The sequence below is a fragment of the Lonchura striata genome, chromosome 22, assembly GCF_046129695.1.
Source record: "Lonchura striata isolate bLonStr1 chromosome 22, bLonStr1.mat, whole genome shotgun sequence".
NCBI lineage: Eukaryota > Metazoa > Chordata > Aves > Passeriformes > Estrildidae > Lonchura > Lonchura striata.
Window position 1 is genome coordinate 5,831,790 of NC_134624.1, and position 13,075 is coordinate 5,844,864.

General features: G+C 58.5%; 1 protein-coding gene across 6 annotated transcripts in view; it reads left to right on the plus strand.

Moving 5' to 3' along the window:
• Nucleotides 1-3,894: 3,894 nt before the first annotated feature.
• ABCA2 (ATP binding cassette subfamily A member 2) overlaps nt 3,895-13,075 on the plus strand; it is a 33,841-nt gene continuing 24,660 nt past the window's right edge. For 4 of the 6 annotated variants that reach the window (XM_021533632.3, XM_077787878.1, XM_021533637.3 and 1 more), the window contains exons 1-2: nt 3,895-4,069; nt 10,924-11,017. In XM_021533632.3, the coding sequence (XP_021389307.1) occupies nt 4,004-4,069; nt 10,924-11,017 (160 nt within the window). In that variant the 5' untranslated portion in view covers nt 3,895-4,003. Of the gene's footprint in view, nt 4,070-10,923; nt 11,018-11,089; nt 11,868-11,946; nt 12,958-13,075 lie in introns of those variants that run through there. The other 2 variants (XM_077787879.1, XM_021533636.2) reach the window with 2 other exon arrangements.

Below are 13,075 nucleotides of genomic sequence, written 5' to 3' on the forward strand. Positions count from 1 at the left end.
TGGTGGGTCTCAGCTTGCATGGGCCCCCCAGCTGTGGTATGGATGCTCACCCTACCAGGGTGCCCATCGGCCTGCCTCGGGCTTCTGTGGTTTAACCAGCAGCACTGCTGGGAGCAGAGCAGTGGCAGAGGTAGAGAGGGAGATGGTTGGCTGCACTGGGGACCAGCCACCAGCTTAAGCCCCCTCTGGAAAGCTGGTCCCACTGCAGGGCTCAGAGCATTCAGCACCATAGGTGGTTTCTCCTTTTTGTGGAAACCTCTGGAAATGTGGGCTGCCTGAGCCCTGCTGCCAGCTTTGGGGTCTCCTGGAAAGCAGTGCCCTACTTTCCCACCCACCCCAGAACTGCAGTTGGGCTACAAAAAAATCCCTTCCCCACCTTGGCTCAGTCCGTCTGTCCTGCTAAAATGCATGAGCTAAGTTTAAGCTCCAGACAAATCTGGCATGGGAAGCAGAAAGGGCTGGGAGAACTTTGCTGGTTCCCCACACTGCACATCAGTGCTGCAGGTCTCTGTCCCCAGCAGCAGAAATGTTGCTTCTGTTTTGGGGATGTTGCCCCCATTTTGGGGATGCTCTGAAAGGAAAACCCTTGCTGTAGCAGTGGCGGGGCCACCCCATTTCTCAGCCCCTCTCCCCTCGGTGGTCAGTAATTTTGAACTCAGACTTACTGTGATGGAGGTGTGTGAGGTGCCAGATGCGTCTGCCTGGGTGCTGCTGGGCTGGGGCATTCAAGGGCTTCCTCTTTTTTTCAGTTTTGCCTTGTGCCAGCCCCACAGCAGGTCCTTCCTGCCCCATGTGTCAGCTGGCACACCCCACTCCCAGCACTTCCCCTGCACTGCGCTGGGGGGTGGGTACCCTGTGACTGGGTGGGTGCCCCATGGTAGGGTGGGTACCTTCCAGCCAAATGGGCACCCCATGGCGGATGCATGGCCCAGAATAAGGTGGGTGCCCTGTGGCTGGGTAGGTGCCCTCAGCCTTGACAAGGTGCCACCCATCTGCCACCCGCAGCTTGGTTGCAAACAGGATATCAACTCCCACTGACTCATCCTGAAAACATCAACAGCCCCGAAGTGCCACCGAGCTCTGGGCACTGTCCTGTCTTGGATGTCTCCAGCCAAAAGGGGAAGCAGGCACATGTGAGCCTCAGCAGTGTGTACACGGAGAGCTGCCTTCTCTGCTCCTGCCCCAGTTCTGCCCTGCTCCATGTCTGGCTCAGTTTTGTCCTTTGCTGGCATTGCTGTTCAAGACCCAAGTATCCATGAAAGCCCTGGCAGGCAAAATGAGATGGGGAAACTGAGGCAGAGGCAAGGAGAGGTGCATCAAGGTGTGCACCACTGTCCCTGAAGCTGGCAAGGGTATGCTCTATGCCTTAGCACACACGGAGCTGGGAAGAGGGCTCCAAACTGCTCCCTGGGGGTTCTCAGGCTGCTCCAGTTCCCCAGGGATCTGCACCCTCATTCCTGCTTGCTGCTAGATTCTTGGGATCTCTGTTGGGCACAATGCCACGGCGCCACGCCACGGTATAGCTGTGCTCTGTGGTTTCAGTGACACCCCAGGAGCCCTCAAAGGCCAACTGCAGCCCCACAGGAAGGTGCTCCTTCTTCCACAACCATGTCCATTTCCTGTCATCTTTTCTCACTCCTTTTCTGCATTTCTTCCCCCGCATGATTGAGAGCTCAAGTACTACAGTCCATTCCCAGGGCACCATTCCCAGCCTTGCCTGCCCTAGCCTTGCTGTCTGTGGGCAGTAGTCCCTGCCTGGCTGGAGCATTCAGCATCATCCTGCTGCTGCCCCATAGCTTGAGAACCCAGGGCCCCATGGACTGGGGTCATTCCCCTCCATGGAGGACAGCACTGGAGACAATATTTCCATAGGGTATTCAGGATGGCTGGTAGAGCAGCTGGGAGCTTTTCCCTGGCACTTAATACCCACACTTAATGTGTGGGTACTGCTCCAGGATACCCTGGGTATCCTGGGTGTGCAGGGACAATGCCCTGAGAGGACTTGCAGCCAGTGGATCCAAACACCCTGACCCTGTGGCCCAAGGGACATGGCTCTAAGCCAGGCAGGGAACCAGGGCCAGTGCTGCCTGGGTGGGTTGGTCAGAGATCAAGGCCAGGGGCCAGGCCATGAGACCATCAGGAATACTGACCATCAGGACAGCACCAGCACAAAGCAGAGAGATGTATGTGTGTGGGTACTGACATCTGCAGATGACTTCATACAGAGACAGGATCTTGGTCACCCTGCAAGGAAGTCCCCTGAGAGGTGCTCAGGGCTCCCTGATCCCAAGTCTTCAGGCCTTGTCCATGGGGGAGATGGGCCACAAGGTCTTTGGAGCTTCTAGCCCAGGGAGGAGCTAGGCTTCAGGCCCTGGGTCCTTGGAGGATTTTTACCACAGTGTCTCTGGGACTGTGCTGCCCCATGGTACACTGCTGGGTCTGTCCCTTGCTGGCTTCTTGGGGTTTCCATGGCCATGCCAAACAGAAGAGCAACTGTGAAGTTCCCCAAGACCAACTCAGAGGCAGCAGGAGGGAAGGTGCAAGAGACCCAGGTCAGGGCTTTGACTCACTCATGGGTCCCCGCATTGTGCCCCTTCAAGCTGGGGACTCTGCTGCAGGACAGGGGCTTGGAGATGCTCCTTGTGTGGGCTGTGGGTAAACCACACACAATTCTTTGTGAGGAGTCTAGGGTCTCTCCTTCCCCAGGACCTAGTAAAAGCCCAGCTCCCCTCAGTTCTGGGCCTCTCTGCTGCCCATAGCCCTGTCTGCGCACCCAGCAGCCCTCACAAACCAGTCATCCTCACCAGAGCACGGAGCTAGCCTCTCCACCACCACATCACTAGGCATCCTTTGTCCTCCTGGACCTCAGCAGTGTTTTGCCCAGAGGTCTGAGAAATAATGCTGCTTTGTGTTGGACAAGGAGAGCTTTTGTTAGACCTGGGCAGCTGCCAAAGGACCTGCCCTGAGCACAGGCACCCTTGGCAGCACCACTGGGGCTGGGGCAGCCAGAGAGAGATTCACTGCTGCTGGCTACACTTGGCCCATGAAGAGCATGGAGTGTGAGATGGTTACAGAGAGCTGGAGGAGAGGAGAGGGAATGGGGAGAGTAGGCTGAGGGAGAGAAGGAAAAGAGAGGGACAGGTGGGAAATGGAGAGGACAGGAACCAGAGGGACAGGAAAAGGGAGGGGAAGAAGGATGGGAAAATGGATGGAAGGAAGGACAAATGGAAAGAAGAAAAGATGGCAGGAAGGAGGAAAACAAAGAAAGGATGGAAGGAAGAATAGACGGGAGGATAGATGGACAGATGGAAGGAAATATGGATAGGAGGAAGGATGGATGAATGGCAGGAAGAAGGATGGATAGAAGAAGAGTGGATGGGATTAAGGAGGAGTGCTGGCCTGGTTCAGTCCTTACTGCTGACGGCATCCAGCCCTGGGTTGAGAGCTGCCAGGAGACAAGATGTGGCAGCAAGTTGGTCCATCCAAAAAACACCCAGCACATGCCCATGGGACAGGTCAGGCAGGAGCAGGGTGGGCAGCACCCAAGAGGAGGGACAGCCGTGGCACCCTGGTACACAGATCCCGCAGCCACGGGCTAGTCCGTCCCGTTCTGGGGGAGCAGCAGGGGCGGAAGCGCGGAGGTGACCTGAGTATGGCTGAGGGGCGGGAGGGCGGCGGCTCGAGGGGAGCGAGGAGTCCCTGGCCGCTGGGGCAGCAGCCCCGCTCTGTACAGTCCGCACCGGGGCCGCTGCCGCCGGGACGAGCCGCGCCCGGGCCGCGCTGCGGGCGGGTCCGGCGGTGCCTTTAAGGGGCGGCCGCCGCGGGCCGGGGGCGGTGCTGGTGCTGCGCAGGGTCGGGGCGGGTGCGGCGGAGCCAGGCCTGGGCCGAGGCCGGCAACCCGCGGCCGGCAGTAGGCGCCGTCTGGGAGGGGATGGCGGTGGGCGGTCTGTGACCGCGGAGCTGAGCGCGGCGCGGCCCTTCGGCGGGGCCAGCCAACCCGACCATGGGCTTCCTGCATCAGCTCCATCTTCTGCTCTGGAAGAACGTGACACTGAAACGGCGCAGCCCGGTGAGCGGGGGCGGGGGGGCCCTGCAGCCCGAGGGGAAAGGCCGGGCCCCGCGCGGAAGTGGTGCCGGAGGGTGCCCCCAGTCCCTCGGCCCGGCGATGTCCGCGGGCCTCGGGCCAGCCGCGCACAAATCCTCCGGCCCGGCCCGCCCCCGGGCCCTGTGTGGCAGCAACAGTTGGGGCTCTCCCGCTTCGCTGTCGTGTCCGTGAGGCCGCCCGGTCCCGCGGGCCCCAGGGGGAGCCCAGGACCGGGGCTGGATATCGCCGCCCCGCGGGTGGGATCGCTCCTCGAGCCCCGATAACCCGCCGGGTTTAAATAGGTTTTTAGTCCATATGTGGGTCGGAGCCGCCTATCTTCCGCGGGCTGGAGAAAAGGCAACTTCGCGAGGTTGGGGGCCGGGGGGCTGGTGTGTGTCCCTCCTGGGCTGGCAGAAGGGGTAAGATGGCATGGACCGTGCTGGGGCCTCGGAACTGCTGCCGCCCTGTCGCAGGCTCCGTGTGTGCGGTGGTCCATCAGCCCCCCGAGGGATGCCGCAGCTGTGGGCAGGGGGTGGGTGCGCGGCCCGAGGGAGCCGGTTATTTTTAGCGGGTGGGGGAGGGGAACGAGCTGATGCTCGCAAGCTGGCATCGCTTTTCTTTTCCCTTCCCAAATATCCCGCAGGCCCGATCCTGCTGTTCCTCACCTGCAGCCACCAGCACCAGACCCCGTGTCCCGGTAACCGGAGCAGCAGAGGTCCCTGTAACACGAGCAGGAATGAGCCTTACGCTGCAGGCGGGTTTCCCTGCACTGACAGCCCCTGTGCCCCAAAAATGGATGAGGGAGATGATGCTGTTTGGCTGAGTCATCTCCCCTCTTTTCCCTGAGCAGAGTTGCATGGCCACAGCAGGGGCTGTGCCGGACCCTTGCCTGCAAGGATGAGCAGCCTGGCACAGCTGGGCCCTGGCACACACCAGCTGACCTGGCCCTGGCTTCTGTGGCCATCAGTGGGGGTGCACACAGCTTTCAGAGACCCATTTCTCTGTCACCCTCCCTACCAGCCCTGTGGGCAGTGTGGAGGTGCAGTGCAAGAAGCTGTGGTCAGAGGAGGAGGATGAGGAGCCTAGGCCCCATCACCTCCAAGTGTATGGACTGTTGCTCGAGTGCCACTGCTTCAGGCAGGGTGGCAGGGTATGGAGCAGCCCCTCTTTGCCCACCCAGTGATGCCATGAGTGCAGGGGACCAGCTGTGAGCCAGGATGAAAGCTGGTTCCAGTGCTGCGGGTGCTCATGGATGGGTTTGATGCAGTTCCTAGGACAGCTGTGCCCTGAGGATGCATGTGCCCTGTGTAAATCACCTCCTTCCTTATGCTACTGCTGTGTGTGAATCCCAGAGTCACTTGCTGTCCCTGATGTGTGCAGGGGCCATCACCCTGCCCACTCCGTGGGGAGCTCTGTCCTCTCCAAGCAGTGCTGCTGGTCTGAGCTGCCGGAGGTGGCTGGCCAGGTCAGAGCCAGGTCCTGTGTGGTGGCTGCACCTGGCATTCAGCAGTGGGTTCCCCATTGCGGGTCTATCCTGGCAATGACTGCAGATGAATGTTGCACTGTGAGAAACCAGCTCTCACTAGAGTGATCTTAATGCAGCAGCCAGAGGCTGGGGGACTGGAGCAGCTGCTGGGTGTTCACCCAGACCCAGGCAGAGTTAGGGGTTGCTGGGCTTCTCCCAGCCTCATAGAGGGAGTGTTGGCACCAGCAGCTGCCTTTTGGCACAGCCTAGTGCTGCAGGTGCTCTCCTGGGTCAGTCCTTGCTACCATGTGCTCCCCTCCCGGCAATAGGTGGAGCAGCAAACCCAGTGCTGTACGGTGGGGTGGGAAGCAGAGACTCCAGGTTCGACTGAGGCCTCTGGCCTCGGACTTTACTACTGGAGCAGTTCTGTGTTCTGCCCATGGATATTGGTGGGCTGGGGGTGTCCCTATTGTCCCTGGCAGCAGGGACTGTTCAAGAGCAGGATTGCAGTAGGGTACAGCCATGGTTTTGGGACAGACTTTATTCACAGTTTAGATGGACTTTCACAGGCAGACTTTATTAATTTATTCATAAATAATATTTGTTATTTAGATGAGTGTTTGGCCAAGCTACTTACGGGTGGATGGTGGGTGCAGGGAGACCTGCAGCATGACCAGGCACTGTCCCTGTTCAGTGGCACCTCTGTAAGGCCTTGTTCCCCGGCCATGGTGGCTTTAGACCTTGCCTAGTGTGGCTGAGCTGTTCCAGGGACTCCTATGCATTGTGGCCCCAATTTTATTTTTCCCAGAGCATAAATTCAGGCAGGAACCCTGGGATTATGAAGATCTGAGCAGAACAGCATCAGTGGCTCTTGGCAGAGGGAAGCCGGGCTGTGGGGTCCCTTGGAGTGCCCATGGCAGCCCTGGGGATTGCTGGCTGTGCCTTGAGTGCCAGGCTGCTGTTCCAGGGCTGTCAGGGGTGGGGATGTGTCCATTCTGGAGGCAGGGGGTAGTGGGACAGATGGACATGACTGGAAGTGACCAGAGGTGAGGGTGGCCAGGCCTTGGCAGGATGGGAGTTGGCAGCCCCTGGACCTGGCCTTGTCTGTCCCCATGGGGCAGGTGACCTTGAGCAAGCCTCTCAGGCCCCACCTAGGTGGTGACCAGCAGTCCATGGTCAGATTTCCACTGGAGCTGGGCAGCTTGGCACAGCCTCATGCATTTTGGGGCCTATTTTGCCCCAGAGCTCTCAAGGTCATCTTTCCCTGTGATCACGGCTTTACCTGCCTTTATGTTCTGGCTCTGGGCAAAAGTGGGCATCTAACAGTGATTAAAGTGTGGAGCCATGAAGATTTAAAGGTATTTCTGCAGCCTTAAAATGCTATTGGAAAAGTTGGATCCTGCAGGACTTGATAGCCCCATCCCTCAGGGTTCCTGCAGGCCAGCTCCTATTGCCAGTTCCTCCTGGCACTGTGGACAGCACTGGCATGGGCAGAGAGGCTGGCATGGAGTAGGCAGCAGCTCTTTCCTCCCACGAGGAGGACAAACAGACCCTGCCCTGTCCTCTGGGGCCTATGTGCAGGGATTTTGGATGCTGTGTGTGATGTTGCTTCATCTGTGTTGGAGCCAATGAACCCCCTTGCAGATACCAGGCTATGTGCAGGGGGGCTGACATGGCAGGTTTGGGGTGCAGGGATGTCACTGGAGCTGCTAGCTTGAGAGTCTTAGTATGGGGGTGCCCAGCCCCTGACTGCCCTCTCCCACACCATGCTGGCTGGAGGCTGTGGCTTGTGGGCATCATGCATTGCTGGGGGCAGGCAGGAGGGAACTGAGTGGACTTTTGGGTGACAGCAATGGACAGGAAGAGCTGCCTCTGCCTGGCCTGGCTGTCCCCATGAGGACTGCCCCCTGGGGTACTGGGACCTGAGTGCTGCCACATCCTGGGGACCCCAATGGAGTTGTGCAGTTGTCCATGACCTGACAGCCATGTCTGTGCTGACCCTGGCTCCAGCACATCTCTCAGCTGTCCTAGTGGTGGCTGGAGGGTGGGCGTGTTGGCACCATTGTGCTAGGCCGGGACAATTACTCTGCTTTGTTTGCACCACTGTCCTGTAGTGCTTGTCTGACTTTTTGACCTGGCTGTGTGGGAGCTGTGTGTTGCAGCAGGCACCGCTGCCTCCTGCTTGACCTCCTAGCAGCCTCTGGCTCCCATCTGACAGTGTGGCAGAGGATGGGCACAGGTGTTGAATCAGGGTCCCAATGCTTCCAGAAAGACATGTCCCCCTGCCAGGGGCCAGCACCCTGCTGTAGCGCTCACCCAGCTCTGTCTCCCTGCTGGGGGAATTGGGCAGGACCCGCCCCACCCCTGCCTCCAGCCAAGAGGCAGGGCCAAACGTGAGACAAGTTACCCCACTGTCTGTAGGGTGGCAGGTGGACACCCAGCACTTGTGCAAGTCTGGACAGTGCCTATGACCTCATCCTGCTCACATACAACCTGGCTGAAATGAACATATGGCAGGGGATGTGGGAGAAGAGAATGCCACCACCCAGGAGCTGTCTGTGGCCCCCACAGCTATTGTCACCTGGTACAAGGGCTCCTGGGTCCAGTGTCCCACCCTCAGTCCTGCACCTGTGCCCTTGTCAAGGGAGGAGGGGGGCAGGGGATGGGTGACAGAGCAGGGCAGACTAGCTGGTGCAATTGTGCCAGCTGCTGGCATGCTCTCTTCTCTTTTCCTTGGCCCTTTCCTACCTACTGGGGAACATTTCCTTCTCAGCTGCTTGCATCGTGGCCTTTCCTCCTTGCTTCCTCACACAATCCCAGAATGTCCCCCAGTGTCTTGCACCTGCAGATAGGGACCCCACCATCCCTAGGATGTGCTGGTGTACCCGCCTGGTGCCTCTCTGGAAGTCTGAGGCTCTGTTGGGCCCTGCTGTATGCCAGTGCCCCTGGGGACTAGGGGGGCAGGGTCAGTCCTAGAGGTGCAGCCTGATAGATAGCTATCTACTACCATGTCTGCCCATTACCATGTCACTGTGGGTGCTAAATGTGTGGGACAGTCTGCTGTGACACTGGGATATGTGCGACAAGGGACATCTCTGGGGATGGAGATGAGGAAAAGTCAATGACCCCTGTCAAAAAAATAAATAACAGTGATAAAACAGTGAAAAATATAAATAACAACAAGCAGATTCCAACAAGCTGTTGCCACCAAGGACAGTCCCCACACGAGCCTGGTACAGGCCAGCGTGGGTGTGTGGGGATGGTCCCCCCGGTGCCTGGGCACAGAGGCCCCATTGTGTGCCTGGTAAACAGACAGGGGGTGGGGCAGGGGCCACGGGACAGCAGTGTGCATCAGGGTGTCCCCTGCTATCCTGCCTTCTGCAGGAACAGTGACACCAGGCACTATCCCTGGGACTGGTATTATCAGAAAGATGATGGTTCTCAGGCACTGCTCCTGGGGGCATTTTCCATCTCTTTCAGCTCTTCTTCCTGTCCAAAACCAGGAACTCTGGTATGGCAATTGCAGCATGAGCAGCATCCATGGGTGCAGTTATGTTCATTCCACAGAAGTAGCACTGTGGCCATTTGCTGGCAGCAACCTGGGTACAGGGCTCCCTCTGCTCACTGCCATTCGAGGCTGCTCTTGACTTTCTTGACAGAGTGTTGACAGCCCCTGAGCGAGGCAGCATGGAGGTAATGTAGGAGACACAGGGCCTGACCCTGTCACCTGTTGGCAGCTGCATCCTTCAGATTAAAGTCCGTTCTTGCCTCCCCATGAGCTTGCCCATTGGCACTGGTTACTGGGAGGAGGCCAGTGTGGGCTGTGTAGAAAGCACCTTCCCAGCAGTAGAGCTGGACCCTGCTGTGCCCATGGGTGGCAGCAGTTTCAGGGTCTCAGCAGCTGCCTTGGGTCCGATCTGGCCCTGGAGTGAGCCAAAGTTGGCACACCTCACCCTGTGCCTCAGTTTCTGAGCCTGCAGTGGTTCCCTACTACTGGGCACCGTGGCTATGCCATTTCTGGGCACTCCAGTGCAGAGTGGTAGCAGCTGTGCTGGCAGTGTGCCAGGTGCTTGCTCCTGCCCATAGCTGGAGATGCTGATGCCTATCCCCAGGGCCTCTGGGCACAGAGCCTAGCCTGGACTTCTGAGCCACTATAGCGAGGAATTCCTGGGGTGCTGCGTCTCTCCCTCGAATCCACGGGGACAGATCCCCTGTGGAGCCCAGCCAGCTGGGCAGTGGTGTGAGGTGGGCAGAGGGAAGAAACTTCTCCTTGGATCCCGGGGGGCTTGGAGAAGCTCCCACGTGAGTCCAAAGATGAGCTGGTCCCACAAGCAAAGGAAAGAGGCGCTCTCCCTCAGGATTAGTTCCAAAGTTTAATGAGGGCCTGGAGAGATCCCAGGCCACATCTGACCTCGAAGGGCCTCCGGAGCAAGAGAGAGCAGGCCCCGCCCAGAGCAGCCAGGTATAGGGGTGTGGGGAAAACCGAACAGCCAACAGGGGAAGGACATGGGAGCGGCTCTCGGGGGCAAGGCCTCAGAGTGACCACTGAGGAGAGGGTCGGGGAGGAGTCCCAGACAGGGTCCAGCTACCTGGTGACCCTGGGGGAAGGATCTGGACAAAGGGGAAGGGTCACCAGGTGATGGACACATCACCTGGGAGGAGACAGGGAGATGGGTTGGGGTTTGATGGACATACAGGTACTGATGGGGAAGCTGGGATGAACCAAACAGGTACAAAGAGGGGATATGGAGGGACAAACCATTATGAGGGGATATACAGTGCAAACAACTCTACACTGGGGATTTGCTGTTATTTACCATATGCTGCCAGTGGAAATTCCTTTCAGCCAGAGCCTTTTGGGTGGGCATGGAATGGGTATTAGGATGGCCCAGTTGCACCTGGACCTGGTGCCAGGGCCTGGCTGAACTGAACTCTGCTATTTGACTCAGTTATTGAGCCTTGTGAGATGCAACAGTGGCACAGGTGACAAGGGGACATCATGGTACTCCAGGCTGTGAGGGCACTAACCTATTCAGAACTTGAGGTCTTCTCCCTGGGCAGCTCCAGCTGTGATGGACCATTGAGGCTGAGCTCAAGCCCCAGCAGCCTGTTTGCACTGCTGGAAGAGGGATCCATCTCCTCTGTGTACCTGGCCATGTCCTGCAGTGCTCTGGACAGGGTGGTGCCGGCAGGAGGTTGTGGGATGCTTAGGAACCTGTTTGCGCTGGCTGGGCTGTGACAGAGCCACCAGCCATTTACAATATGTGGACACAGTGCTGCACTGCACCAATGCCTGGGGGTCCCTTGTACTTCTCCCAGGTGGCTGTGTTCTGTTCCTAAGCATCCTGTTCCCTCTGCTCTGTGTCATCCCCAGTGGGTGCTGGCCTTCGAGATCTTCATCCCTCTGGTGCTCTTCTTCATCCTCCTGGGGCTGCGGCAGAAGAAGCCAACCATTCCTGTGAAGGAAGGTGGGTCCCAGCAAGGCAGTACTTGGGGCACTCCCACACTTGGGGGGCACCCTGAGGCTCTGGGGAGGTGCTCCAGCCTGAGGGCAGGGGGGACCTAGAGAGGCCTTTTGGGGGACATTGTACTGGGCAGGGGCTACAGCCAAGGACTGGTGGAGTAGCAGAGTCTGTCCCAGCCTGGGGAGGTTCCCCTGGAGGTTGCAGCACCAACCAGCCTGTGGATGTTGTTGGCATGGACATTTTGCATGGGGAAAGGTGAGCTGGATGGTGCTGGAACAGCCACAGTCCCCCTAAGTAGTTGAGGGTCAGCTGGAGTGGCTCTGGGAAGGGCTCTCCAGTGCAGGGGAAGGTGACCTATGGGAAGCCCTACGCCTGGCCCTGGTGTGCTCTGAGGCCTGTCAGGATTATAAATTGATGGGACTGGAGCTGAGGGCTCTGGGAGAATTCCAGCTGGAGCTTTGGCCTGGGCTCTGGTGGCTGCCAGCTGTGCAGCTGGGAGGAGGCAGTGGAATGAAGCTGTCAGCTCGCAAGGACCCATGGATGCCCGTCTTGGTGCGTGCCTTGGTCCAGGTGGGACAGCAGGGCCAGGGGAGATGCTGGGCACTGGTGGTGACCCCATGTGACAATGGTTTGAGCCTGTGTTTCAGTGTGTCCCGGCGAGGGAGAGCCCAGCTGTCAGCATGGTCCGGCTGCGGAAAGGCACTGCCGGGGTTCTGCCTTGGCACTGACATATGCTCTGTGTTGTGTGGTTTTTCGTTTGGTTTTTTGTTCCTTTTTGCTCATGTTTTCTTTTTCTTTCCCACCATCTCCCCTACCCGCCTGCCCTTCATGCCTCAACTGCATGCGCCAGTCTGTAAGTTGGTGGGACGGGTGGGTGCCTCCCCCCATTCCCTTACCAGTGCTGGCCTCATAGTCTGGGGAGGAAGAGCCTGATTTAGATAAACTCATTCTGGCCTAATCTGTGCCCTGTGAACTCCTTGCCTTCCTCCACAGCTGGTGAAGATGAGTTTGGGCAGCACAGTATCTCCTCTGCCTGCTCCGCCCTGGGAACTGACCAGCCACGATGGTGTATCCCCTTGGTTGATGGTGCTGTGTTCCCCAGGTGCTGGAGCCACTGGTGGCCATGTCCCCGGCCTCCTGGGCTGAATAGGGCGCTCCAGGCCAGGTGGAGGCTTGTCTTACTCATTCTTGCCTGCCTCCTGGAGCAAAGTCTGCTGGGTTCTGTCACCCATGTGGTTGCTTGTCGTCACCCAGTATTGCCCAGTCACCAAGGGGTTGGGGCTGGCTCCACGCTAGCACCACCACCAGGGTCTTGGCCCCTCATGTCTGAGACAAGCTGGAATGTGGCACTAGAGCCTCAAGGCCAGCTAGATGCCATGCACTGACTTTGTCACCAAACTGTGGCATGGCCACTAGTGTGGGTTCCACCACCCCAAGAGGCTGCTGGCCTATTCCATGCTGCACCTATCCCTTGTTCCTGCCCGAAGCCCATCTTCACCAGTGCCCACCGATTGTGGCCTTGTTAACAGCACTGACCTATCTCTAACCACAGGGTCATCGGCAGGGTGCAAAAGCAGGGTCCCTGAGTGGCACTGCCCGATGACAATCTGTGGTCCCCATCAGGCAGTGGCATTCTGGGCTTGCCCTGCCCTGGGGAAGGACACGGTAGGGTCCCAGCAGGAATGATGGCTCAGTGCCAGTGGAGGGGGAAGGTTTGCCAGCCCTTTGCTGCTTCTTGTTTCTCCCATCTCCCCACGCTGTGTCTCCATTTCCACCTACCTCCAGCTGCTGCACTTTGGGGCAGCTGGGTTGTGGGGAGGCTGGGGGCTCTGGGAGCTGCAGGTGACAAATTATTTTCCCTGTTGTATTTTTCCTTCTTTTCCTCTGGAGATCCACCACTGCCTCTGAGGCTACTAACAGGAGGGGCCAGGAGCCTGAAGGAGGTTGGTGGCCATTTTGGGGGCAAGTGGCAGAAATTAGCATTGTCATGGGGCTGAAGGGAGCCATCACCCAGGGAAGAGTGGATGGGGGCAAGAAGGCTGGAGCCAGCGATGCTGGAGC